General features: G+C 45.0%; 1 protein-coding gene across 13 annotated transcripts in view; it reads left to right on the top strand.

Annotated features, from left to right (window-relative positions):
• Positions 1-26,494, top strand: part of kif1b (kinesin family member 1B) — a 71,635-nt gene that overhangs the window by 20,109 nt on the left and 25,032 nt on the right. For 6 of the 13 annotated variants that reach the window (XM_062460272.1, XM_062460269.1, XM_062460281.1 and 3 more), the window contains exons 3-21: positions 1,387-1,463; positions 1,777-1,956; positions 2,193-2,258; positions 2,909-3,087; positions 4,187-4,298; positions 4,913-4,990; positions 5,298-5,363; positions 6,580-6,655; positions 7,464-7,542; positions 7,760-7,902; positions 8,461-8,502; positions 11,593-11,804; positions 14,671-14,750; positions 15,498-15,573; positions 17,253-17,332; positions 17,892-17,998; positions 18,564-18,647; positions 18,806-18,986; positions 19,400-19,472. In XM_062460272.1, the coding sequence (XP_062316256.1) occupies positions 1,387-1,463; positions 1,777-1,956; positions 2,193-2,258; positions 2,909-3,087; positions 4,187-4,298; positions 4,913-4,990; positions 5,298-5,363; positions 6,580-6,655; positions 7,464-7,542; positions 7,760-7,902; positions 8,461-8,502; positions 11,593-11,804; positions 14,671-14,750; positions 15,498-15,573; positions 17,253-17,332; positions 17,892-17,998; positions 18,564-18,647; positions 18,806-18,986; positions 19,400-19,472 (1,991 nt within the window). Of the gene's footprint in view, positions 1-1,386; positions 1,464-1,776; positions 1,957-2,192; positions 2,259-2,908; positions 3,088-4,186; positions 4,299-4,912; positions 4,991-5,297; positions 5,364-6,579; positions 6,656-7,463; positions 7,543-7,759; positions 7,903-8,460; positions 8,503-10,148; positions 10,218-11,592; positions 11,805-14,670; positions 14,751-15,497; positions 15,574-17,252; positions 17,333-17,891; positions 17,999-18,563; positions 18,648-18,805; positions 18,987-19,399; positions 19,473-22,032; positions 23,693-26,494 lie in introns of those variants that run through there. The other 7 variants (XM_062460274.1, XM_062460276.1, XM_062460277.1 and 4 more) reach the window with 5 other exon arrangements.

The raw sequence follows: 26,494 nt of genomic DNA, 5'->3' as shown, positions 1-26,494 counted from the left end.
TTCCAAGCACAAGGGCTCATTACTGGTGTGTCACGCAGATTAGGGGACATAATACAGAATGAAGAAAGGACCGTTAATGCCTGAACAGGACATGTTAAACCTGCTATGGGATCCATGAATATGACTGGATGGGTTTTTCCCCAGCATGCCATGGTTGCTGTTGCCGGTCTGTTTGGAGCGTTGCTAGGCCTAGCACACCCGTTGCTCCAGTCAGTCTATCCCTCTTTTTTCCACATGCCCTCCTCCCCTCCTCTCGTCCTCCACCCCCCCCCCCCCCCCTCTCCACTCCTCTCTCTCTGATGGCGGAGGTATGCGTTTGTCTGCGCTGCTGTTGCCAACTCTGTAGATTGGCCTGAACTCTAACAGGACGGCTCAAGCCAACTGGGGCGCAATCTGTCAAGGGGTGGTGGGGTTATGGGGGGAGGGTATGGGGGGAGGTGGGGTTATGGAGGGTGGTGGGAGGGTATGGGGGGAGTGGGAGGGTATGGGAGGGAAGGGATGAGGCGGGTGCTTTCAGCAACAACTGGGATGCTAATATCTACAAATATCCTACAGCACATTCCTCTGCCCCCCCCCCCACCTTGTGGAAAGCTGGGACATCTGTACCGGTGGGACTAGCTAGCATGGTTGAGAGGGACAACATGCCAGGCATGGCTGCAGATTCTTGTCCATTAAGAAATGTCAGTGTGGCCTGAGGGAGGGGAGGGCCGGATGGCTGGGTGGGGGAGTAATGTTGTGTCATCATTGTCCAGCCATATGCACCGAAACAACAGCTGATGGTCGTGTGTGTGTATAGAGAGGGGGGGGGGGGGGTACATGACATCGTCAGCATTCTGACTGTCCTCCCCAACTTGTGTTTAATGAATAGAAAAGCTAGTACTAGTGGGGTTTTCTCCTCCAAAGCAACGTCCCTGAATTGGTTGAGACAGATTTCCTTATTTGTGAAGCCCAGGCTGTCAGTTTCAGTTCTACAAAAGCTAAACGACTCAAAGTCTCGTGAGGTTTTCAGAGTCAGCCTGCATGTCTGATGTTTCTAAATATATCTGTTTTTATCTCTGCTCTGATTCATAAAGGCAAGAACAGAAAAATATGAGGGATTTCTCAACCATGCCCAAACATCCACAGTGCAGAAAGATGTTGTTGTTTATATTGTTGGGGCTACCAGAGCTAGACTAACATTGCTTGGACGAAACACTGTATATTTTCCTTTCAAAACAAGGGACTGCTGTTTTTCAACCCCTGTCAATTTGTAGTTGCATTTGAGGTGAAAGTGTGAGAACGTGGATGTGAGCGTCATCACTCTTTTCCATTCACTGTGGTTTTGTTTGTTTGGGATTTTAACAGTGAAAAGCTGTGAAATTAATGTGTTTGTCTTCTCCCCAACAGCCATCCTCAACCCCAAAAACCCAAAGGAACCAGCAAAGAACTTCAGCTTCGACTACTCTTACTGGTCACACACTACGGTATGTCCCCCCCACCCCCACCCAGTAGGTCTTCCTGGAAGTAAGAGCAGTTCTTTCTGTTCTGTTGCGTGTTGACATGTATACAGAATACCTTTGGTAATATTTCATATTGTTACATTCATTCACACAAACAAGCCTGCATATCTTCCTCCTAGCTTTCTATCTTTTCCCCAAAATGGCTGCCAACATAGCCGATTTTCATTTGGACAAAGCTATATTCTTTAACTAACAACCAAAACAAGCCATTTGTAGGGCTACATGTGTGTGACGATGTTGTGTGATCCATCGTTTATTTATTTATTGCTCCTTACAGATCGAAGACCCCTGCTTCGCCTCACAGACGCTTGTGTTCAATGACATCGGTAAGGAGATGCTGCAGCACGCCTTCGAAGGCTACAATGTCTGCATCTTCGCCTACGGCCAGACCGGAGCTGGCAAGTCCTACACCATGATGGGCAAGCAGGAGGATGGGCAGGAAGGAATCATTCCCCTGGTACGACCTCTGTGAACCACGGCATTGGCCCTAGAATGTTCGACTGTTAGTGTTCTAGAATGTTCACCTGTCAGTGTTCTAGATTGTTCACCTGTCTGTGTTCTAGAATGTTCACACGTCAGTGAGCTTACAGCATTCAGAAACGGGTCATCTACCTTCCGATCTACTTCTGTTTGCTTCTCGTCTCTCTCTTTCCTTTCTTGACTGTAAAACAATGTCTCTTTGTGTGTTCTCAGCTCTGTGAAGATCTCTTTGAGAAGATCAATGACAGCAACAAAGGGGATCTGTCCTACTCCGTGGAGGTGAGTCCCACGTCCTCTCCTGGAGTCTGACTCCTCCTCCGCCTCTCTTTCCCACCCTCGGCGTCCCGATAAAACCCGTCCAGTGATGAGTCATCTCAGATACCTGGCAAAGCAGCGCCTCGCTGTTCTCTGATAATAGTAGCCCTCCATCACATTAGTCGCCAGACTAAGACGGGGGAGAGGGAGGAGGAGGAGGGAGGGGTGTCCCTAGCAACGTTCTAGCAGAAGAACACCTCAGCCAGTCCCCTCATGTTTACTTAAAGCGGCATCAAATGAAAGTCTCTGAAACTCTAAAGACCAAACAGAGTAGGTGTGATTCCGTTTTAGATTCAGCAGGAGGCTGTTGGCTCACACGGAGGTTTCATAACTATGTTGCTCTTCAGTTTGGATCTGGCTCTCCCCCCCCCCCCCCCCCCCACTCCAGCTCAAATAACGATGGTAACATAATCATTTCTCAAACTACGATCCCCCCCTAAAAACGAAATCAATGCCGGCGTAGCTTAACCAGTGTAGCTCCAGCCATGCTAGCCTGATCCTGACCAACAGTGTTCTAGAATGTTCACCTGTCCGGGTTTGTTCTCAGCCATTCAGTGTGCTGTACCCCCGGTGTCCACTCCGATGCCCTAACGCTGTAATGCGATTGCTTCTAGGTCAGCTACATGGAGATCTACTGTGAGCGTGTGCGGGACTTACTCAACCCCAAGAACAAAGGGAACCTGCGGGTGCGAGAGCACCCCCTGCTGGGGCCCTACGTGGAAGACCTGTCCAAGCTGGCTGTGACCTCCTACACAGACATCGCTGACCTCATGGACGCTGGCAACAAGGCCAGGTTAGCTTCTGGAAGGGTCCAGTCATGAGGGGATGGAGTGGAGGGAGAAGGGATGGGGGGTGAGGATAGAGAGGGGAAGAGGGAGAGGAGAGGGGGGAAGAGGGAGAGGAGAGGATAGAAGAGGGAGAGGAGAGGGGGGAAGAGGGAGAGGAGAGGATAGAAGAGGGAGAGGAGAGGGGGGAAGAGGGAGAGGAGAGGATAGAAGAGGGAGAGGAGAGAAGGGGAGGGGGAGGGTGGAAGGGGAGAGGATCTTTGGTTCAAGGATGTTCTAGAACCATCCCAATCCCCAGTGCATGAGGACATCCACAAGATCTCTATTGTCTAGGAGAATGATTGGTTCAGGAAAATTACATCTTAGTTTGTTTGTTGATGGGTTTAGTCCTACTTTAGAGTGTACGGCTGGTTTGGTGGAACTACAAACCGGTTGGTTGTTATTAGGGATGCTTGGCCTAGGTTAATTTTAGCTACACAGATTGAGGGTTTTCCCTTGGGATGTGTGTGTATAGTTGCTGTGTGTCAGTTAGGTGTGTGCCACCTGAGTGCACAGTCTCGTGCTAAGGAGTGAACTCTGCCTTAATCTGCTGGGCTCTGCTGACTCAGAAGGCTTATTTGTGGAACTTGGCGTGTAAGGCCCATCTCTCCCCAGTGTTGTATCCTCCTGGGCAGGCCGTACGCCTGTGTGGTTGTGTGTGTGCCCTTGTCGGCATGGCCTACCTCTCCTCATATTAGTCTTGTGCCAGTCACCTCCATTCCGACTGCCACTAAGGCTTAGTCATGGAAGTGTCAATCAGAGAATTTCCTGTCAATGCGCTGTAAATGTTGTGGTAAGAAAGCTATAAGAAATCCTTGCTATTATAGACAATTTGATTTAATGTCCCCAGTATCGTGTGCGTTGTATATTTGGGGAATCGAATAATAGCCGTATTGCTAAGATCCATCATGTTTGTGGGGGACATTGAAGCGTTTATTACAAAAATACTAGATTATTTGAACCAGTAGTATCAATATTCCCTCAGTCCTATCTCATTCAGGAGGCAAAACCCCTCTCTTAAATTAAACTTGGTTACGATCTTCGCGCGTGTGTGTAAACTCTGTTCAGGACGGTGGCAGCCACTAACATGAATGAGACCAGCAGCAGGTCCCACGCTGTGTTCACCATCGTCTTCACTCAGAAGAAACACGACAACGAGACGGAAGTGTCAACAGAAAAGGTTTGTGGAACCCAAACTTAAGTGTGCGTCCCACTTAGGCTGGGCCCTTTGCTTCACGGCTCTCTCCTCGTTCAAGAGAGAGAGAAAGTAATCTCGGTTGGCCACGATAGCGATAACACATAATTGTCTTTGCACGTTCAGTGAGAATTTCTCACATAATTTCAGTGAGAAATAACGTTCAGCTGGACCTGCATGTTATTTAATCCCTTCAACACCCCCTCCTCATGCCCAGGCTTCTGTCTGCTATGTTGCTCTGGGCTGGTGGAGGTCTGGGGAAAGAAAAGGTATTTTAGGATTCAGTTTCCTCTGCTTGTGGGGAGACACAAAGGAAACTCTTGTTATTGTTCACACAGGGCTATTGTTGTGCGATACTACATCCGATCTCACAGTGGAGACATTCCTTTGTTCAACAGTTGAAATTTGTATTTAAATTGCTCAGCATTCTTTTGTTTGCTCTCCCTGTCACTCACGTTCAAGTTTTAAAATGTATGTTGGGAACTGCTTTGAGCTAAAGCAGTCTAAAGATAAAGAGAATCGATAGTAGTGTCATCAGTCATGTTGTCAACCAGAGTTTGTGGGGTTCATATTAATGCTGTCTCTACTTTTTGTCTCAGGTCAGCAAAATCAGCCTGGTGGACTTGGCAGGCAGTGAGCGAGCTGACTCCACTGGGGCCACAGGGACCAGGTTAAAGGTAAGTTGACCGTGCTGCAAACAAGTTCAATCAGGTGATCCGCTGGGTCACCAGCCACTGGGAATGGATATCTGTAGACATTCAGATTTTATTAAATAAAAAAAAATCTTTCAAAAAGTCATATCATTTTTTGGGGACAGCCCAAATATGGTGTGGTCACACACATGATACACAATAGATACATTTAGTTAGCTACAAAGTTAGCTGTGCATCACTGTTACCGTGGTTATCCCATCTTAAAAAAAGGATTGTTGTGTGTTCTGACGGATCTGTCGCTCTCTCAACCCTTTTTATCTTTGGGTTTCAGGAGGGGGCGAACATCAACAAGTCTCTGACCACGTTAGGGAAAGTCATATCTGCCCTGGCCGAGGTGGTGAGTACTGCTCATCTCCAGCTTCTTCATTCTCTCCTCCTTTTTGTCCCTCCCTCCCTTTCTCTGCAACCCTCCCCTGTCTGTTTCTTTTCTTCTCTCTCTCTCTTTCTCTCCTCCCCTTTCTATTCTCTCCCTCCCTCTCCTTTCAAGGAATGTGTGTTTGTAGCAGGGCATTCATAACGTTGTCTATCCTTCTGTTATCTCTCTCTCACTCTCGTTCTCTCTTCCTGATAATGCTTGCCTACCCAGGATAACTGTACCAGCAAGGTAAATTCTTTAGAAGATCAACTATAACCGTCTAATCCACTTGAAGGCCCAAGGCTTTCTTGCCTCCGTCCAAACTGACTCCATCTTTTTACATTACATTTACATGTAGTCATTTAGCAGACGCTCTTATATAGAGCGACTTAGAATAAGTAGAGGGACATTCCCCCCGAGGCAAGTAGGGTGAAGTGCCTTGCCCAAGGACACAACGATTCCCGGGCAGTTCCCAACCGCCCGGGAATCGAACCAGCAACCTTCAGATTACTAGCCCGATTCCCTAACCGCTCAGCCACCTGACTCCATCTTTTTCAAGTCACAATTGTTTTTCTCGCCCTTCCATGCTTTAGGCTTTCATGTATTACGTGAGATGTAGAAAACATCAACTCTTCTCAGGCTTATTAAAAACACTTATAAAACGAAAATATAATTTGGCGCTGCTCCACAGAATATGAAGCCTCAGCTGTTTTAGCAGGAAAACATTCCATTCAGTCTCATTCCACATCTCTTCTGCTGTCGCCATGGGTTACCAATGAGTTACGGCACTCATGAGTTATGACTGACTTGACCTCTTCTCTCTGGCTTCTAATATTCCTTAACCATTGTGTACTATTTTATATATATATTTATTTTACTGTAAATCTTTTAAAACCTCCATTGTTTGCTTTGTTTTCTGTTATTTTACATCCTGTACAGCACAGGGGCGTAGCCAGAATAATATTTTTGGGTAGTCCTAGAAAAATATATATAGGCATCTTTTCAGTTTTTTAACTTTGCGATGTGCACCCAGTGCATAATTTTTCTGAGGTATTTTTATTTATTTTATTTTTATGGCTACGCCCCTGGCGGTACAGCACTTTGGTCAACCGTGTTTGTTTTTAAACTAGCTCTATAAATAAATATTGATTGATTGATTGAAGTTCTGGTCTTAACGCCTGTTTTCCGTTGGTCGCAGAGCAAGAAGAAGAAGAAGTCTGACTTCATCCCGTACCGAGACTCGGTTCTGACCTGGCTGCTGAGGGAGAACCTGGGTAAGATGCTACGATTCACAGAAATGCATTTCCTGCATCTATTGTGAGAAATATATTACATTTACATTTTAGCAGACGCTTTTATCCAGAGCGACTTACAGTAAGTACAGGGACATTCCCCCCGAGGCAAGTAGGGTCAATTGCCTTGCCCAGGGACACGTTATTTTTCACGGCCGGGAATCAAACCGGCAACCTTTTGATTAATAGCACAATTCCCTAACCGCTCAGCCATCTGAAATTAGGATGCAGGTGACACTAAGGTGACACTAATGTACATTAGGTCACGGTTCGGCACCCCACATTTGTCCGCCTGCCTGACTGTGAAGACGAGAACATCCGTGGGGGGAGAGAAACAGGAAGTGATGTTACTGCCAGACTAGGAGATGCTGCTGTGGAAGCTAGCCGTACATCAAAGTAACTAGACAAGGGAGACCATCCCTTCTTCATCTCGGCTCTCAGGGATTCTGAAGTCGAGTGGATCCCATAGGTCTTAGTGCATATATATGTATTAACTCCCCTTGCAGCCATATCGCCGTGAACACACATTCCCATACGCTGCGGAATCAAATCATTCAAGATCAAACGGTGTATGGTCTGTTTGCTCGCTCGAAGCCTCACAGCTTGAAAATGTTTTTTTGTTTCGGGGCTTCACGGAAGTAAATTCCAATCGGAGACCTGTTCTGTAAGCACGCCGTTTCGGCTCAGTTAAGCCCCGTTTATTGATCCACCGTGTGCTGAAGACTGAGGGGAACGACCTTGGTGCTCTCCGGGTCACACGAATGACCCTCCGCTGACCCCGTCTCCCCAGGTGGAAACTCCCGGACGGCGATGGTGGCGGCGCTCAGTCCTGCCGACATCAACTATGACGAAACCCTCAGCACACTACGGTGAGTAGAGGTCAACTCACCTGAATAGAGGTCAACTCATCTGCCTGGCTTATCGTATTAATAATAGTATTTATGAAGGTCATTCAGCAGAGTCTTTTAACCAAGAGGGTGGGGGGGTGGGGGGTGGGGGGGGGGTGAACCTACAACCTCTTGATCTGAAGTCAAATGCTGTAACCACTGAGCTACATGATTTTCTGCCCTCTCGTTTAACCTGCAGTTATGCTGACCGGGCTAAGAACATCAAGTGTAACGCCGTGATCAATGAAGACCCCAACAACAAGCTGGTGCGCGATCTGAAGGACGAGGTGCAGCGACTGAAGGAACTGCTTCAAGCTCAGGGCCTGGGCGATATCCTGGACAGTAAGTCAGCACGTCACAGCGCCCCCTGCTGTCACGGAGTCCACACAACAGACATTCCGGGAAACTTGTTCTCTTCCCTGGTACCCACCACAAGCTATCTCTCTTTCGCTCTTTCTTGTCTCATTTCTGTCGTTCATTCATCCACCCATATCTGTGTCCATTACCTCTTTATTGGAAACGTTCGAAAGAAAATATGAACAGAAAACCAGAATATTGAATTTATACATGCCGTGTAATTGGAATGGCATGACCTTTTAGATTGAAGATAAGTACCTAATTTGCCACACATACACGGATGGATATCGCTCATTAAGTAAAATAGAGGCTTAACTCATTGTCACATTAATAACGTAATGTGCCATTAATCCCTATTTACCTAGCTGATGCTTCTATCTAATTAGAATCTAATAACCTTGCACTAATTTCAGTCATTTCGTCGCATCCTCATCATTGTCTCTTAGCGTTGAGAAATGCCTTTAAAAAAATGTTCCTCCCTGTACCATTTTTCTGGTACAGAATGACCTCTCACCCTCCTAATCTTCTCCTGATTCCCCTCAGTTGACTCTATGGGAGATGATTGCCCAGGAAGTGGAAGCAAATGTGTGTATTTGTGGCCTTGCATCACCTATCGCTTAATCCCACTTTTGCGCTTACTGACAGCTAATCATTGCTTTTCCCCCCATACTGTCCCTTGAATCAGCTTCCCCAGCATTGCATGTAAATGCACAAACAAAATGCTCGCGTTAAAAGATGGATTCCCTGACCAATAAGCATTGTAAAATGTGCTAATTCGGGTAGAGTTAGCATGTCATTAGCCTAGCATGCGCTTGAAGCTTGGTTTTCTTATTGATTTTAATGATGCGGGTGAGGTAGAATCGTTTGCAGGCTCACATCCTCATGAAAAGGATTCCCAACCTGTGGGACGCGGCCCACTAGTTGTCTGCAAGGGTATGCAATTGGGCCGCCAAACCAATGAAAACTATAATATGAATGTATATATACTGTTGGTAAATTATTCTTAAAATTCGTACACAATTTAAACGACACTTTGCCTTAAATTCATAATGACCGAAACGCCACTAGTTACGCTTGGCACATTGATGGTAGCCATTTTCGCATTAACTTGCATACGCCCACTAGGCACACATCACTTCCGCAGATTGCACAAGCCATGTCAACAACTTCTGGTAGCAAGTCACGTTCGTTCTTGCACACAAAATGCAGTTTTTTTACAGGAGGTTCAGGTTATCTTCCCAAAATGACGATTAACGATGTATATAGGATTCTATGTTGCTGCCCCTTCAAGCAAGAGGGAAAAGGGGTTCAAATAGTTTTGAGCTACATCGACAATTATGAAGCTAAAGTTTATCTAACTCACACACTAAAATTGGCTATCACGACTAGCTACTTGCTAGGCTAGATATCCAATGCCGGATTTGAGCAGTAACGTTAAACTAAGTAGGCTAGCTAGCTAACCATTTCTAGCTACTATAATGTACGTTCATTATCTGATTGTCACCTTGCTTGCCAGTCGTTAATGTTAACACATAAATAATTGTTCTGTCATATTTGTTCCCTATGGATAATGTCTTTCTCAGTTTCTAAACAAAATCAGGAAACTGGAGAGATCTCCGTGAGGGCGATCTGTTATCGGTCGAGTAAAAAAAATTAAAACACGAAGCCGGAAAATCTGAGTGTAGGGTTAAGAGAGAAATAGCCAATGGTTAACAACTTGATCTGGTTATTAAAAGTCACGTTTCTAACTTCACCGTAAGTTCTAGACCTGGCCTTGTGAAGGGATACTGTGTTGGGTGGCCGCAAAAATATTTCAGCTATACAAGTGGGCCGCGAAGTTGAAAAGGTTGGGAATTGCTTAGAATATTATAACTAAAGGCCTGTGCACACTAAGGAAGAGAACTATATAGCCAAAAACGATTATTTTTCTCCAGCTGATGAACTATAAAACACTGACAACCAATCAGAATCCATCCGAATTTAAAGCGCCCGCGCATTTGAAATAGAAGACAACGTTGCGGGAAGCAAATAGTCACGGTTGGTGTGGACGCAAATACAGTTATTGTCCTTGGTGTGAACGGGCCTTAACTCCTAACTCATCTGAATAATATGTCTGTCTTCCTCCTCTACAACCACATCATCTTTGTACTTTACCTGTCTCTCTGAAACCTCTCTTCTTTTCTTAACAATGAAGCTTGTGGTGTTTTTCTTTCACTTATAATCAATTGCAGGTGACAATATTCAAGACTTTAGATTGCAGCTACTATTTCAAACTGAAGCTTTGAGCAACAAGTGGAAAGGTGCATGCACTCACATTTCTTAGTAGCCAGCCTAGACTAGAGGTATAATATCTAGACGGTTTGTTAGCATTGAGTGGCTGTTGGTTGTTATGAAGTGGCTAGAGTTTGTTTTAGCGGTGTCCCTTCTCTACCCTCTCTCTAAATCTTCCCCCTCCTCTTCTACATGGTGTTTGTAAACCCTATCATAAGCTGCCCGGTAACTACACATTTTCTGTCTTCATTTTCTGTCTGAGACTGTCGATATTCGCCAAGCCACATTTGGCTCTGATTTTGAATGTACATCTGTTATCATAAAACCAAATGAACGTAGAGACTTACCCTGATGCCTCCCTAGTTTTATGAATTATAAATCATTAAAAAAGGACCAGCAGTAGAAGTTCAAGGAAATGTAAGCATCCAGACTTCTGCTCATCTTGGGAATATTCAGTCATCATTTTGCAAATTATTAATGTTCCATTAGTAGCTACTCAAGCTAAGTTTTTTTTAGGATCTGCCTCATTTTGCTGTTCTTCGAGGTTAAGAGAGCACTCTCTCCTCACCTAAACTACTATTTTCTCAAAAGAAACCAACATTTAGGAAGGATTCTATGTCTCAGAGTGAGTGTGTGCATCATAACGTTCATAAGCGTGTGTTTAAGGTTAAGTCAAAGTTTCACTCATTGTGGCTGAACCGTGGCAGCATGTGTCTCCATCACCTCCTCTTCACGCTGCCTGTCCTCCTCCTAGCCTCCTACTGGCCTCCTCCTAGCTGCCTCCTAGCTTCGTGGTATCCCTCTAGCCTCCAATACCCTCCTAGCCTGCCTCCTCTCTCCCTTCTCTCAGTCCTTACAATAAGAGCAGTTTTCACCCATGGATTTAATGTCCATGTATGGCCTTTGTGTATCTTTCGCTCACCGGCCAAGAATACATTCAGTTTATATGAAACCATTTCACGGATTTTGGCCATCAAAGATGTCTCAAACGGTACTTCTAATCCTAATATTATCTTCTGTTATAGACAGAACTCTCTATAAAATATATAGAAGGATAAAGATACCGTATAAGATACAAACGTACGACAAATCTGTAAACAGACGTATTTCAATTTGAAGTTGCCTGTAGTGAAAACTGCCCTTCTGTGTTTAACTGTTCAGTTTAGTGGTTTCTTGTCGTAAACCTTTGATGTGCAACGTGTGTCTTACACTAGTCTTTCCTTCTCTCTCTCTCCCTCCCTCCCCATCTCTGTCCTCCCTATTTCATTATGTTGTCCTTTTACCCCCCTCCTTTTTTTCATCTTCTGCCTCTCCCTTGTTCCCGGCCCCTCCCTTCTCAATCTCCATTTTCTCCTGCCTCCCCTCCCCCCCCCCCTTTCTCTCCCTTCTCTTCTCTTCGCTCAGACCTAAAAGACATACACAACAATAAGCATAGATACTTACTATCCTCAGAGAACCAACGCCCTGGCCATTTCTCCACAGCCCCTATTGGCTCCCTGACTGCCTCCCCATCCTCTGGCTCGCTGTGCAGCCAGGTGGGCCTGCAGTCTGTCACCAGCATCCAGGAGCGCATCATGTCCACGCCCGGAGGAGAAGAGGCCATCGAGAGACTCAAGGTACGAGCGTGTTACCCGTTAGTCGCCGCGGCAGCGACCCCCCCCCCAGTGGTGTAGTCGTGGAGACCTGAAGAACTCTCACATTCGGATTCAGACAACTTTATTGATGCAATACATTGCATCGGTGGTGTAGTGGAGAATATACCACCTCCTCATAGAATACTCTCATAGGAAATTTGGGAACTGGTAGTAAAGAAGTGTGTAACACTGTGGTCATGAAAACGTGGGTGTGCTCCGGTTTACCCTGCCAGTCTCCCAATCACCCTCAGGTAAAACATAGTATCCCATATCCATCCATCTTTTTTACTTTCCACCCTGTTCTTAAAGTACATTTTGGCCCCACTTGTTCACAGCTGCAAGTTATGCAGAGTAGTGCTCAGGACTCTAAATTAATGTTGTCCCGTCGTCCCAGGGACGATGAAAAAGATGTCTGGGACAGTTCAACACAGACTAGATGTTTGAGAACGTTCAACACAGACTAGATGTTTGAGACAGTTCAACACAGACTAGATGTCTGGGACAGTTCAACACAGACTAGATGTCTGGGACAGTTCAACACAGACTAGATGTCTGAGACAGTTCAACACAGACTAGATGTCTGGGACAGTTCAACACAGACTAGATGTCTGGGACAGTTCAACACAGACTTTGGGACGACTGTGGGACGATAGACCATAACAATATAAAATGCACACACCAGTGGTTCAACACATTTAAACACAAGGCGGCTGAAACATATAATCACGTTTAGCTCTAGGTTAAAATTCCCTTAACTTCCATAGACTATGATAAATGTATTCACATTACGAGCGCTGTTATGTGTTATGCGCTGCTCCACAATGCGAGGTCGCGCTTCATCAAAAAGTGACATCATGAGTAAACTAGCTAGCTACCAGCTGATATTAATTCCAACCCGCTAGCAAGCTTAGTTTTTGGACCTCTGTATTTTTCAAACCCTGCATACGCCCATGACCACAGCCACTGCCAAAAAAAATATATATATATTTTCACACACATTGAGGAGGAGGGGAGATAACCGAGAAGCCTAAAACAGAGTGCAGTAAAGCAGAGTACAATATATTACAGTAGAGTCCGCATCAAGTACTTGTCAATGATGCAAACCTATTTTAGAAAAAAAATCGCTAATATATTTTCAACTTTTCGAAATGTTTTGTAGAAAATATTTTTTAAACCTTTTTTTCACATTGTTTTTTCCCCTCCCAAAAAATTTACAATAATATAAAATACATTTTCAACCTTTAGATACTTTCTTCCCAAAACCTTTAGAAACTTTTTTTTTTTTCTACAGCCACACCAAGAATTGTATTATCCACACCATGAAACAAGCAGGAAAATTGTGTATTCTATTGTGTATATATTCACATTGAAATTTTGACATTGATTTGAGCCCCACGACTATGGATTTCTTAAATAGTGTTGCAAATTACCTAGACGCATGTCAGAATGTCAATATGCAAAAACACAAGAATTTACATTTTGGGACAGGTCAAGTTCAGTTTGGGACGGTTCATTTGCACTTCGGGACGTTACTGGGACAGTGCTCCTGTTAAGATATATAAAATGTAATCTATATAATATATTCAGGTTTTTTAAAGGAAGTGAATGGCTTTCTGTTCTCGCATCTAGATGCTGTGCTATCAGAATATCCTAATCTAACACTATCAGAATATCCTAATCTAACGCTATCAGAATAGACTATTATAAAGCTTTATTACGTTGTATTATTATCACTAGCATGCTTTCTCACTGTTTCTCTCTCTCACACACACTCACACACACTCACACACACTCACATCCTCTCACGCTGTTGATGAGGGAGCAAATAGGGTGGTAACTCGCAGCCAGTTTCCATGGCTACCGTGGTGCCCAGTCTATCTTGTCATCCAATGACGTCAGGAATCGACGCAGATAGGGAGGAAATTGAACAAAAATAGACCTCGTCTCTGTGGCTATTAAGCATAAGGCTTAAGAATATCCTCCGTTACGCACCACCTTTTGAATCCCAGCAGTTAAATATATACACACAATTCTTTGATGCATCGTCCATTATTTACATTCATCCAACCAGCAGCGTTGAGAACTTTCAATGTTGTGTTTCACTCAAACAAAGTAACGCTTTATTTTGTGTTAGGAAAAGAAATGTCCTCTCCAAAAGTGAGAGGAAAGGGTATTTTCTGTAAAATCTCCTGGTCTTCCTATCCTCTGACGCAGGGCGACCAGGGTCGTATTCATGTCAACTTGGGTCAGGCTAACCATTATTGACAGTATTACACAATAACAACAAGTTAAGAAGAACTAATCCAATATCTCCTGCATACTTCAACATCAATCCAATCTAACACAACTCGTATCAGGACATCAGTCACAAGACGACGTCCACATCCAGAACAGCAGATGGGCAGATTCTTAACCCCTCACTCGGCCAGGAGAACAGCTTAGTGCTCGTGCTTCCGGCATGCTCTGACAGATGGTCAGCAGGGGACACTCTACTTGAGGACAATGTCAGATTATCAGAAGAGGAGGAGGGAACGCACTGAATACTCTTGTTTCCGGTGTTTCCTTCAGTGTTGACACTGTGGCCTGTGTGTGGGACACATTGCTTTCATGCTAATGCTAATGCTAACACTAATGTTACGCAGACCCTGCTGCTAGGGGACCTTGTATCAAAACTAAAGCAGAAGTATCACAGTCCTGATAGTATAACGTTAGCACGTCATTATTTTTTCAATGCAATATGAATATTGATGTGTGTGTGTGTGTGTATATATAAATATAGTTATTTAAGGACATTTATGAATTTATGCATTTATGACATTTACTTACTGTTTCAAACGTCTTTTTCCAGGAATCAGAGAAGATCATTGCAGAGCTCAACGAGACCTGGGAGGAGAAGCTGAGGAAGACCGAGGCGATCCGCATGGAGAGGTCAGTATGGAGGGTTAGGGTACGGGGTCAAAGTTGAGGGGTCAGTATGGAGGGTTAGGGTACAGGGTCAAAGTTGAGGGGTCAGTATGGAGGGTTAGGGTACGGGGTCAAAGTTGAGGGGTCAGTATGGAGGGTTAGGGTACGGGGTCAAAGTTGAGGGGTCAGTATGGAGGGTTAAGGTACGGGGTCAAAGTTGAGGGGTCAGTACAGGATCCTTCAATCTACATAGGAACCTGTATATATACCTATACTATATACAGTACCTCCATGACGGTGCATACCACTATAATACTACCACACAGCATACCTCAATTTTAGTCCCTGCTACACACCAGGTGACAATTTTAGTCCCTGCTACACGCCAGGTGACAATCTTAGTACCTGCTACACACCAGGTGACAATTTTAGTCCCTGCTACACGCCAGGTGACAATCTTAGTCCCTGCTACACGCCAGGTGACGTCTGTTTTCCCGCCAGAAACCTCGTCTTTACCTGTCGTCAGATACGCTGTGGCACCTTAGTACGGCAGCTGACACCACAGTCACGCCGGACATTACACCCTGCCCTCTAATCCTAGTCCGCACTGTTTAGCTGGGAGCTGTCACAGGTTTAAATGTTGGGTTTAGTGTCGGAGGGCTTGAAGCGATGACACGGTTCTGGGACTGCAGGGCTGTGTTATGGTTACGTTAAACGGGCCGTCACGTTCGTTGTGACTCTAATCTAAATGTTTCTGGTCTCCCTCCTCAGAGAGGCCCTGCTGGCGGAGATGGGCGTGGCCATACGCGAAGACGGAGGCACTCTGGGAGTTTTCTCTCCTAAAAAGGTAAAACCCTGGCAGAGTCTAGACAGGGAACATCCCTGACACTCAAACACACACCCACATATACTCACACACACACACATAAGTGATCTGTTTCTGTTTAGACTTCTCCTGCCGTCTCCATGGTTTCCTCATCCACCCTGTGCAGGTTCAGTCTCTGGGAGATGCATTCTGTCTGGCTCCTCCACACATTCATTTACATTTTATTTCCTTTTATTTCCTTTCCTTCGATCCCTCTCCCCTGATCTGTCTGCTACTTCCTCTCCATGATTACACTCAGCTACAACCAGACATGCCAGCGTCCTTATTGGACGAGCAGTTCGATAGTTTCCCAACCAAGAAGGTTTGTTGAATCACATGGTGATGCGATGAATCCGCCCACTCCCCCCCTCTCTCTCCACTTAGAGATGACCCCCAAGTGCAGCTACAAGACCCCTTTTGGTCCCAAAACCCAGCCGTTTTGTAGAGATTGTTAATTGTTAGGAATGAGCCTTGTTTGTTTCCGTAGTTCCTCGTAGTCGTGAGTGTTGTCATGACAATCCTCTCAGCAGAGAGACACGATGTAGCGACACTGAATCGTGACAAACGGAACCTCCACAGCGATTGTCACGTTTTATGACAGCACACCTTCTCCGTAACCTAGTTACAGAGACTTCCATTAAATCCCGCCGTTCCCACGACTGTTAAGGACAGTGTTGCTGTGACATGGAACACCTCGTGGACCCTGGTCTGACTTCCAGTGTCACTTCCTGTTTCTCTGCTCCCTCCTCCCTCCAGTCCACTGCTAGAGAGAGAGTTGAAAAGGACTGTAGTGGGTGCTCCCCCGCCTCCCCCTTTCCTGATTAGCTTCCCCCACAGTAGCGGCATCACAGCGCCAAGAATAAAAAAAGAACAAGAAGTACGTCAAAACGATTTTGTCACATCGAGCCACGACTGAGGAGGAGGGAAATTTGGCATTTAGTACTTCTGGCTTCTGTAAATGTACTAGGGTGAATATTGTTAAAGTGTGCTTAAGCTTAAAACTTCTATGAAGGCAACAATCTCTGTCTTCTGTGTGTGTGTGCATGTTGATTATCTCGAGAATCAGGCACCTTTATGAAGTTGAAAATCGGCCTGTGTATTGCTCAAGACCCAAGTAATATTTGATAAAGTGTCCCGCTTTACCAAGTATTCACCCTATATAGCTGTCTATCAAGATGTTAACTTCAGGAACTGGTGAATTTTGAGCCAACCTCTAAATGCTTCCCTCCACAACTGCTAGTTTTGTTCCTTCATTGCATGGTCTTTCATTTCACTCATTCCCTTTTTCCTTCGTTCACTTTCTCTCCTTTCATCTGCCGCCTCTCCATCGGTTAGCTATTCGTAAAGAGGCCTTGTGATCTCTTTGCAGACTTAAATGGGGTCTTTTCACCAAAGAAGGTTGGTTGTTTGGCAGACAGTGTTTTGAACTTAGACACTAGATGTGTAATGAGTTTAGTCATTTTAGAGTTTAGTACCCTTTCATTAACTTGATGTCTTAATGAGTGAATGTAATTGTGTTAAAATGTGTTTCCGGCACTTTCTCTAGGATTATTTGATTAAACAAACAACAGCTGAGAGTTTATGGACGTCGTAAGAATGGATTTTGCGGAATTTTTGTAGAAAAAATTCAAATTAAATCTCGATTTCCCCATCTTGTTTAGACTCCTCACCTGGTGAACCTGAACGAGGACCCCCTGATGTCAGAATGTCTGCTGTACTACATCAAAGACGGAATCACCAGGTAACCGTGGTAGCCGTGAAGCACTGACATCCTTCTCTCCAACAGTCTATGAGGTGCTAGAAAAACTTCCAGTAATTCCTTAGGGAGCCCACTTCACAGAAACCCTCCTCCTTTTATATCCCGCCAGAGGGTCTTTATGAAATCAAGCAAAGGTGGCAGACCATCTGGCTTTGATCATTAGGGAGTTTCTTCTTCTTACATCGAGCTGCTTTCCCTGCCTGCCCTCCCCTGCCCCCTCTGTGTCGTCTTGCTGTTAAGTATCGAGTTACCTGATTGGCCGCAGGTGACGTCGATGAGAGACAGAAGCCGAGATGAAAGGTGTGGCTCTGGGGGGGTTCTCTGAAGTGGTGCCTCGTGTCGCTAGCAGGGCGTATAAAACACTCAGCCAGATCCCCAGGGAGGACCTGTCTACTTGACTAAAATGGCAGCCGAGAAGGCTAGAGTGTCGGGAGGGGAGCTTCACTCTCTCTAAAATGGCCGCCGTCAAGACGAGGAGGCGAGGGTGGTGGAGGGTCTTCTCTCTCTCTCTCTAAAATGGCTTCCTCCCTCGTGCTTGCAGGGTGGGCCAGGCGGACGCTGAGAGGCGGCAGGACATCGTCCTGAGTGGAGCCCACATCAAGGAGGAGCACTGCATCTTCTGCAGCGAGAAGAACGCCAACGGTCATGGTGAGTAGCGCCGTGAACCAGACGAGCTCGGTCGCCGTGAACCAGACGAGCTCGGTCGCCGTGAACCAGACGAGCTCGGTCGCCGTGAACCAGACGAGCTCGGTCGCCGTGAACCAGACGAGCTTGGTCGCCGTGAACCAGACGAGCTCGGTCTCCGTGAACCAGACGAGCTCGGTCTCCGTGAACCAGACGAGCTCGATCTCCGTGAACCAGACGAGCTCGGCCGCCGTGGTCGCATGCGTGCGCATGCGCCATGAATAGAGTGCGTTGGTGTCAACGATGTAAATTACTCTTTAGCACTTCCATCCATCCACTCAGAAATGCAGCGTTCACTGCTGCCTCGGCCTAATGCCGTAGATTCTACAAGAGATACCTTTCGATCGATCACTAAAAGGACTACAGACTGACAAACTGTCAGTCTGTAGTCCTTTTAGTTAATTCGATGTTTTAGAGCTTTGTGAATTGGAGTGGGTTTTGCAGGTTGGCATGGATGAATCCAAAGTGGTGTTTTTTTCTTCAGTTTAAGGATGTTTGTGTGTGTGTGTGTGTGTCTTTGTCTCCGTAGTCGTCGTCATGTTGGTGCCCTGCGAGGGGTCGGAAACCTACGTTAACGGCAAGCGTGTCGGGGCTTCGGTTCAGCTGCGTTCAGGTGTGTATCCCTTCGGATGTTCCTTTTAAAGTATATTTAAAGTTTAGGTCAACTTTGGGTTTAGTTGTATTTAAGTTTAAAATCCAAATTTTATCCGTGAATCCTACTTTGCTCCATCCTCCTGTTGACTGGTTTTCCCGCTTTTTATCTCGTCACAGGAAATCGCATCATAATGGGTAAGAACCACGTGTTCCGCTTCAACCACCCGGAGCAGGCGCGTGCGGAGCGGGAAAAGACCCCGTCGGCCGAGACCCCGGTGGAGCCAGTGGACTGGACCTTCGCCCAGCGAGAGCTTCTGGAGAAGCAGGGAATCGACATGAAGCAGGAGATGGAGAAAAGGTAGATGTCTCTGACGCTGGAGCCCTTAACACTGTCACATTAAATTACATAAAAAATATATATAATAATTTGACTGACCCGGTGATGCAAATGGATAGGTGGGTGTTGTGGACAAAATGGCTGTTTTTTGTTTTTTTTATATATCAGATGTCAGGTGGATGGTCTACAGACCCCAAGAGACAAGAAAATTTGACTTTTGAGTCAGTTTGAAGGTTAAATTAGTTAAGGTTAAAGTTGGTCAAATTCTGACTTATAAAATGGTAATGAATTGCATTGAAACATATCGTACAAAACTGACAAAATAAAATACCTGGATAGTGGGTATATTGTATTACTTTCCTTGCAAAGGGGACACATTCTCCTGTTCATCGATCCATCTATCTAATTAAAACCTCTATGTGCCATTTGTCTAGACTGACTGAGATGGAGATCTTGTACAAGAAAGAGAAGGAGGAAGCAGACCAGCTTCTGGAGCAGCAAAGACTGGTAGGTGCTCGTTTATCTAGAATTATAGAATAGTCTGCGCCTTAAGATTCTAGAACAGTCCACCCTCTAAGATTCTAGAATAGTCCACTGACACACCCCCTAAGATTCTAGAATAGTCCTCAGTCACCCTCCAAGATTCTAGAATCACAACACTTGTCTTAGAGGATTGGAACACCATATAGGGTTGACCTTAGGGGTTGTTTTTGGGACAGTGCATTTGTGTTATTGATTATTTTAGTAACTTTGATATCCTATAGTTAATATTCATTCAAGTTGTTTTCGTGTATTGGGATACAAAATGTTAAAGCATGGTTCTCCAATGGTTAGATCTAGCCTCCATACCAAGAGTAGCTAGTTTAGGTGTTGAGGGGCCTTTGTTTCTCGCTTGCTCCGTTAAAGTCTGACTAGCACTAATTTCTCACAATGAGCTCTTACACTTTCGAGACACTTCAGGTGTGTGTGTGTGTCTGTTTGTGAGGAGCACTTTTACTCTTAGCGCATGACTGTTTTTCTTGCATGGAGGTTTGAAATCTTCTTCACCCAGTTCTACATAGAGAAAGATCATTTACCTCATGATTTCCTATTCCTGATTCTGACGACAGCGATTTGAATCAGAAAGAATTAAATTGTGAAACTTCCTCCCGCTTCTAAATTCCTATTTTCCCTGTTCCCACGTTCCCTTCTAGACGTAACTGAACCCTGCAAAACAGCACTTGTAAGAGCAGAATGTGAAATAAAAGGTTGATTTCAGATTGAATTCATCCACTTTTATCAACTCCCAAGTCCTGACAACAAAATTGGCTTGTCATAAAAAAAAAGAAAGTAATTGACTGAGTCAGGGTTCTATTTAGGGTGAAAGGTTGCTGCTTTTGCATGGTTTAGCATGTTTTCTTAACTCATCCAATGCAGGCCTCAGACTAAGTTACCGTGATTTTCTGTTGAAATGGTCAATGTTATGGCGCCTGTTGATTTGCTTGGTTTAGATTCTTACTCTAGTTTCCTGCCCTGTTGTGTCTTGAGTAATCAGCTCTTCAATGCAGTTGCTGGTCATGTACAATGCATTGTAATAACTAAGATACCTTGCTGTAGTTTTAATTTTTTTCCCGACGGATAGCGACAATGTGGTTTCTCATTGACTTCTTTGGCGACCTCTCTCTGCTAGCCTCACCTGTGCTGATGTCACGCACTCAGACTCTGCTCCTGGTGCAGTCAGTCAGTCAGTCACAAAAGGCTTTATATTCTCAGGTGATTTAAATGTAGGATAAACTCTCACTCACCTCATACAAAAGCATGTCACCTCATGTCCCTATTTCAGTCACAAACATCCAGTCATCCTATGACCTTTGAAGACTCTGTTCCCAGAGGATGTAGAACAACAAAATCCTGACGAGCATTCTAGAAAGTGCGTTGCGAAGCAAAAATATGCAGAATATCTTTGGGATGTTGGAATATGTTTTTTTTTTTTTTTTTTTTTTTTTTTTTTTTTACCCCCACGGACATCGACCATTGACCAGTGGCCAAGTGAACCATCTTAGTCCAGAGTCTTTCATCTTTTGCAACTGGTTGTGATCTGTAATGTACCTTGTCTGCCAAAATGAGAAACTGCATTTTATTCTAACATCTTTCTCGTGTAGTGGATTAACACTTTAACCTCCTTTCTGCCTGTCATCTCTGTCTACTGGCTTTCCTCTAAAACTGCAAGACCACTTCTGTCTCCTTCTAACCTACTGCTAACACTAGAGCAACTTTTCCATGGACTTCGAGTGGGTAATTGCTTCAAAATTCAGCTGCTTTTCTGCATGCCTCGCAGCATGTTTGGGATCCAGCTATCAAGTGCCCAAATGATTTAAAATTAATGAAGAGGAGGAATTGGGATATGTGTCAGAAGAACCTAGATCAACACCTGTCCCCTTTTCTGTTGATATTTTGTTTCTAATCATGATAGTCATGCTTTATCATTTTAATATCAATATGCAACATTTGGAATAGTACCAGCCTAGATGTCCCTATTTGGTTAATTTTATTATTTTTAACTTAAGATGGGGAACATCGTCAAATGAGAGTTTTTGCATCAGTGAAACATTCACTAAACACACATTTACACAGCATTAGAATAAACCTATCAGTAACTGTCAGGGTATCAGAAAACATAAAATGAAAGTCAATGAAAGCCACTGTCAGTATCATTTAATTTAATGTTTCGTCCAAGGATTCAATTCCACCTTGGATTTATACTTGTGGGATTCAAGACTGCATTTTCATCATACATCATTATGTAGAATAATGATATATGTTCCAGAAATGGTTTTTATCATAATTTTGTATCACTATAAAATAGTTGTAATCCAAAAATAAATGAATCGGAAGTCTGTTATGTTAGCCGCGATTGAAACACCCAATAATTCAAAGCTTGACTATCAGTTCCCATGTTGCATATTCATACCTGTATCCATCTTTTAAAAAAAGCCATCCTTCCTCTTTTAATTTCCCCATTTTAATTTCTCCCATTTTGTTGGGAACCTTTTTGGTTCGTGTCCTGTTTTTTTCCCCCCCCATCAAGGACGGAGACTCTGATAGTGGGGATGACTCAGATAAGCGGTCTTGTGAGGAGAGCTGGAGACTGATCACCTCCCTGAGAGAGAAACTGCCTCCCAGCAAGATGCAAACCATAGTCAAAAAGTGCGGTTTACCCAGCAGCGGAAAAAGACGAGAGCCAATCAAAATGTACCAGATCCCCCAGCGCCGCCGGATCACCAAAGACTCCAAGTGGGTCACCATCTCCGACCTGAAGATCCAGGCGGTGAAGGAGATCTGCTACGAGGTGGCGTTGAACGACTTCCGCCAGTCGCGGCAGGAGATCGAGGCGTTGGCCATCGTCAAGATGAAGGAGCTCTGCGAGAGCTACAGCAAGAAGGACCCCAACGAACGCGACTCGTGGCGAGCGGTCGCGCGGGACGTGTGGGACACCGTCGGGGTCGGGGACGAACGCATCGAGGACGTCGTCCCCAGCGGGCCCCGGGGGGGCGGAGGAGGAGGCGGGGGAGGGGTGGCCGACATGGACGACCTCAAGGTCCACATCGACAAGCTGGAGGACATCCTGGACGAGGTGAAGAAGCAGAACAACATTAAGGACGTGGAGATCCGCGCCCTCAGAAACAAAATGGTGAAGATGGAGAAGGTGCTTCCCCTCATCGCCTCGGAGGCCCCCGACTCCAAGTCCCCTGGCGCGAGCCCCCCCGGCAGCACCGCACGGACCCCCAGCCCCAGAGAAGGCAGGCCCCCCTTGGCGGATGGAGCTGAAAGCGAGCACCCAGAGCATCAAATGGCTGGGGGGGAGGAGGGCTCCACCCTGCGTCGGGGCCACATGCGGTGGATGCGTCAGGAGCAGGTGCGTCTGAAGAACCTCCAGCAGCAGGAGATCTCCAAGCAGCTCCGCAGGCAGAACGGCCCCCATCGCTTCATCCCCCCCGAGGACCGCAAGCTCCGCTTCCCTTTCCGGAGCAACCCCACTCACCGCAACTCCTGGAGCCCCGGCACACACATCATCATCACCGACCAGCAGGTCATAGAGCTGAAGGTGCCCAAAGAGGCCGTGGAGGAGGAGGAGGGCAGCCAGGACCAGGCGGAGGAGGGGGGCGGAGAGTCCAGAGAGAGGCCGCCCCCTCCCGTGGTCCAGATTTCCCCTCCGTTGCCAAGCCCGGTCGTACTACGCCGGAGCAAAGACCTAGAGCAAGGCCAGGGTCCGAGGCAGGGCCAAGGCCAGGGCCAGAGACACAACCATAGGAACAACAACCACCACCAGCAACAACAACCCTTTGAGCGAGGCCGCAGCAACTCCTTCAACCACCGCCAGAGACCCTCCGGCTCCATGGAGTCTCTGCAGCAGCCTGACAACAGGAGGCATTCTCAGGGCTTCCACGCGCCCCGCCACTACCAAAACCAGGCTCCGCAGCCCCACCCATACCCCCACCCTCACCCATACCCCCACCCTTACCCCCAACCCCAGCCCTACCAACCCTGCCACTACAACACCATGCCCTATCCAGATGCCGGCTTCTCTAGTCATCAGCAACGGTACCACCAAACTGACCATCCCAACCACCAAACCAGCTTTCAGGCCCCACCTAGAATGCGCAGACAGCTGTCCGCTCCTAACCTGAAGGCTAGCAGAGAGACGGCTGTGTAGATGTGGGACCTTGTGGAAGGGGGGGCGGAGCGGGGGGGGGGGGGGGGGGGGGGCGAATGTACTTGGAGCAGACAAACACATTACAGATCACAACAAGCTCCAAATCATTTTGGTCCACATTGAGTCAAAACAGCTAGAACTGAGACGTGTTGTGTTTGGTTTGTTGTTGGTTGATCCAAAACTTGTAATTGTGTGACAAGGAGAGGATAGTTGATTTTCATCATCCGTATGATTGATGCCAGTGTGTCAGGTGCGTTGCACTGTTTGTCAACACTTTGGGAGGGCTGTCGGGAAGCCATTGAAGCCAACGGTGGAAGGAGCAGAAGTCCATACATCTTCACATATTCACAATGTTAACAGTTTTACACAGATCATCATTTGTTTGTTTGCCAAATCCTCATTGTGGCTTTTCATCCTGTGTTTACATTTTTGGTTATGCAGTATTGGCTCATTTACAACGTTTAATCTGCCACTTGGATGAGAGACCTATGAAGTGCTAAACTGTCGTTCACATTTTGTTTTATGTGTAACAATTGTACTATTGAGTTTTAAGGTAGGATATCCCTGAATTGGTATAACATCCGAAAATATGGTGACACATAATGCACAAAACAATCTCATCATAACTTTACCTGCCATAGGAAAACTTGTCCGTTTTAGAAAAAATTATTTTATGTTTTTAGAATATTCATTTATCATAAAAACCATTGATTCACACTAGATTGCCTTTTGAAAGCAAAGAGACTGAATGATTGGTACAGATTTCAAAAGAGTGTCTTAATGGTTCGCTAACATTAGCATTTCCCTACAACACCCCTCTCTCTCTCTCTCTCTCTCCCTTTTCAATCCCTTTTGACCTGGTTTCTAACCCCTGCATACAGAGAGCCTGCTAACTGAAGAACCAAAATTACCATAAAATCTGCCATTAATGAAAACTAACTCAATTAACTTGGGGAGCTGCAAAAATTCAAATTTTATCAAATTTTTCTTGCCTAGCCAGTAATTTCAAGCTTTTACATGTAAAAGACCAGAGAGATGCCCCCTCTCATCTATGACCTCAACAGTGCTGCACTTCCTCAAGTCTATGGATAAGCTGATTTCAAACTTCTCGTGGACAAACTGCAACTTTGGCGGTGGTTCACTCATGGATGTGAGAAATGTAGACGTCGCTTGTTCCGAACCTGTTTGTTCTAACACTAGCGCACACAGTTTACTGCCCCTCTGTTCCCACGGGGCTGTGTCGCAGTTCTCCTTGGGAGTCCTCTGAATCTATTAGAATTGCATTTATTATTTCATGGTTCACCGAGTTTGTGCACAAAACACAGTTCCTGAGGAGAGAGTCCAGCAGAGTGTTGCTATGGTTTCAGAAGTCTCACCCGAAAGAATCCTTGGAAGGAAAACAGAGAATTTGAGGTCTTTGCATATTTCAAGTGATTTATCCATTCAACATTTTTTTAGAAGTGACGTTACAGTAGTTGTTTGATTCTTCCTGTCGATTTAAGAATCTGTTGGTGCCAGCATTCGTGTTAATCATTGAGTAAGCAGTTTCTGAACCTTAAAGCTGGACTATACTTATGTGAAGACACTGCCTCGCTGTTTTGCATCAAACAAAGTGGGAAGTCGTGTCTGCCTTATGATCCTGGCTGCTTGCATCAAGTACTGTAGCTTTAACAAAACCCTGTGACTAATAAAACAGCACAGTTATAAGATAGTGTTTCTGGTGCAAAAACTGAATGATTTAAATGTTTGGAGAAAAATATTGGGTATCTTATGAACATTGGAGAGTTAATCGAGAGAATAACAATCAGTGCTTAGAATGTACAGTTTATGCTAGAGTGTCTGTTCTGCCTTACCGCGTTATAAACCAAATGAGAATCATGAATATAATATCTTCTATCTGTGCATTTCGCTTCATTTTAAACAGCTAGTGCCTGTAAGACTATCTTTGCATGCCTTAGACCAGATGTGTTTCCGCTACAATACATGCTTCAGTATAGAATGTTAATTAAACTATGTACTGGTGCCACTACACATTTTACTTTCAGGAGAGCTGGAAAAATATGCAAAATTATATGAATGGACAATGTACAGAGTATACTGTTCTTTTGAGAAACAAATTACATATATATGAATTTTATGTCAGGTCTAAGATCTTTAGTGAGTGTTTCGGTGTCAGTCTAATATCTGGAATCTGTGCCTTGCTAGGCTGTGTAAACCACCTTGTGTTGCCTTGTAAGTGGCTGAATCAAGCACCTTGTGCAAATATATATGAACTTTTTGTTGTTTACTGGTTTATCTAGGATATAATGAATCACTTTGTGTTGCTGGAAATCGATTTTCAAAGTATGACTGAAATAAAAATGACATGTTCAAAATGCAGCTACAGCTGTTTAACTGGTACCCATCTCATTGTTTGATTTAAAAATATATACCTCAAATCATATCCTTTCCTTAAAGTTTATCAATTTGAACCCGTAATAATTAGATAAGATTGAAACATTTGATCATTATCTAGGTTCTCAATATGGTAGACTGAATGTAATTCAAACTTTATTGAAAAAGACAGGGAAAAAAATATAATTCTGCATTGCCTGTTATTTTATAAACATCATCATTGATCATTTTGTTTTCATCCCATCGTTGTATTGAGTTACCACAAACTTTAGTATAGTTTAGCCGTGATAGAAGAAAAGATGGTCTTCGTACATTAAGACTGTGTTTCCCCTGAGCCGAAAGGGCACCGGGATGGAAAGAGTTAATGATGTGAAAGGCTGCATTGTCCCTCCAGAAGACCCTGAACAAACAGGATGAGGTCACTGGCAGAACTGTCTGCTGT

The sequence above is a fragment of the Osmerus eperlanus genome, chromosome 4 (assembly GCF_963692335.1).
Source record: "Osmerus eperlanus chromosome 4, fOsmEpe2.1, whole genome shotgun sequence".
NCBI classification, from domain to species: Eukaryota; Metazoa; Chordata; class Actinopteri; order Osmeriformes; family Osmeridae; genus Osmerus; species Osmerus eperlanus.
The sequence above is the reverse complement of the archived record's forward strand: the minus strand, read 5'-3'. Positions and strand labels throughout refer to the sequence as shown.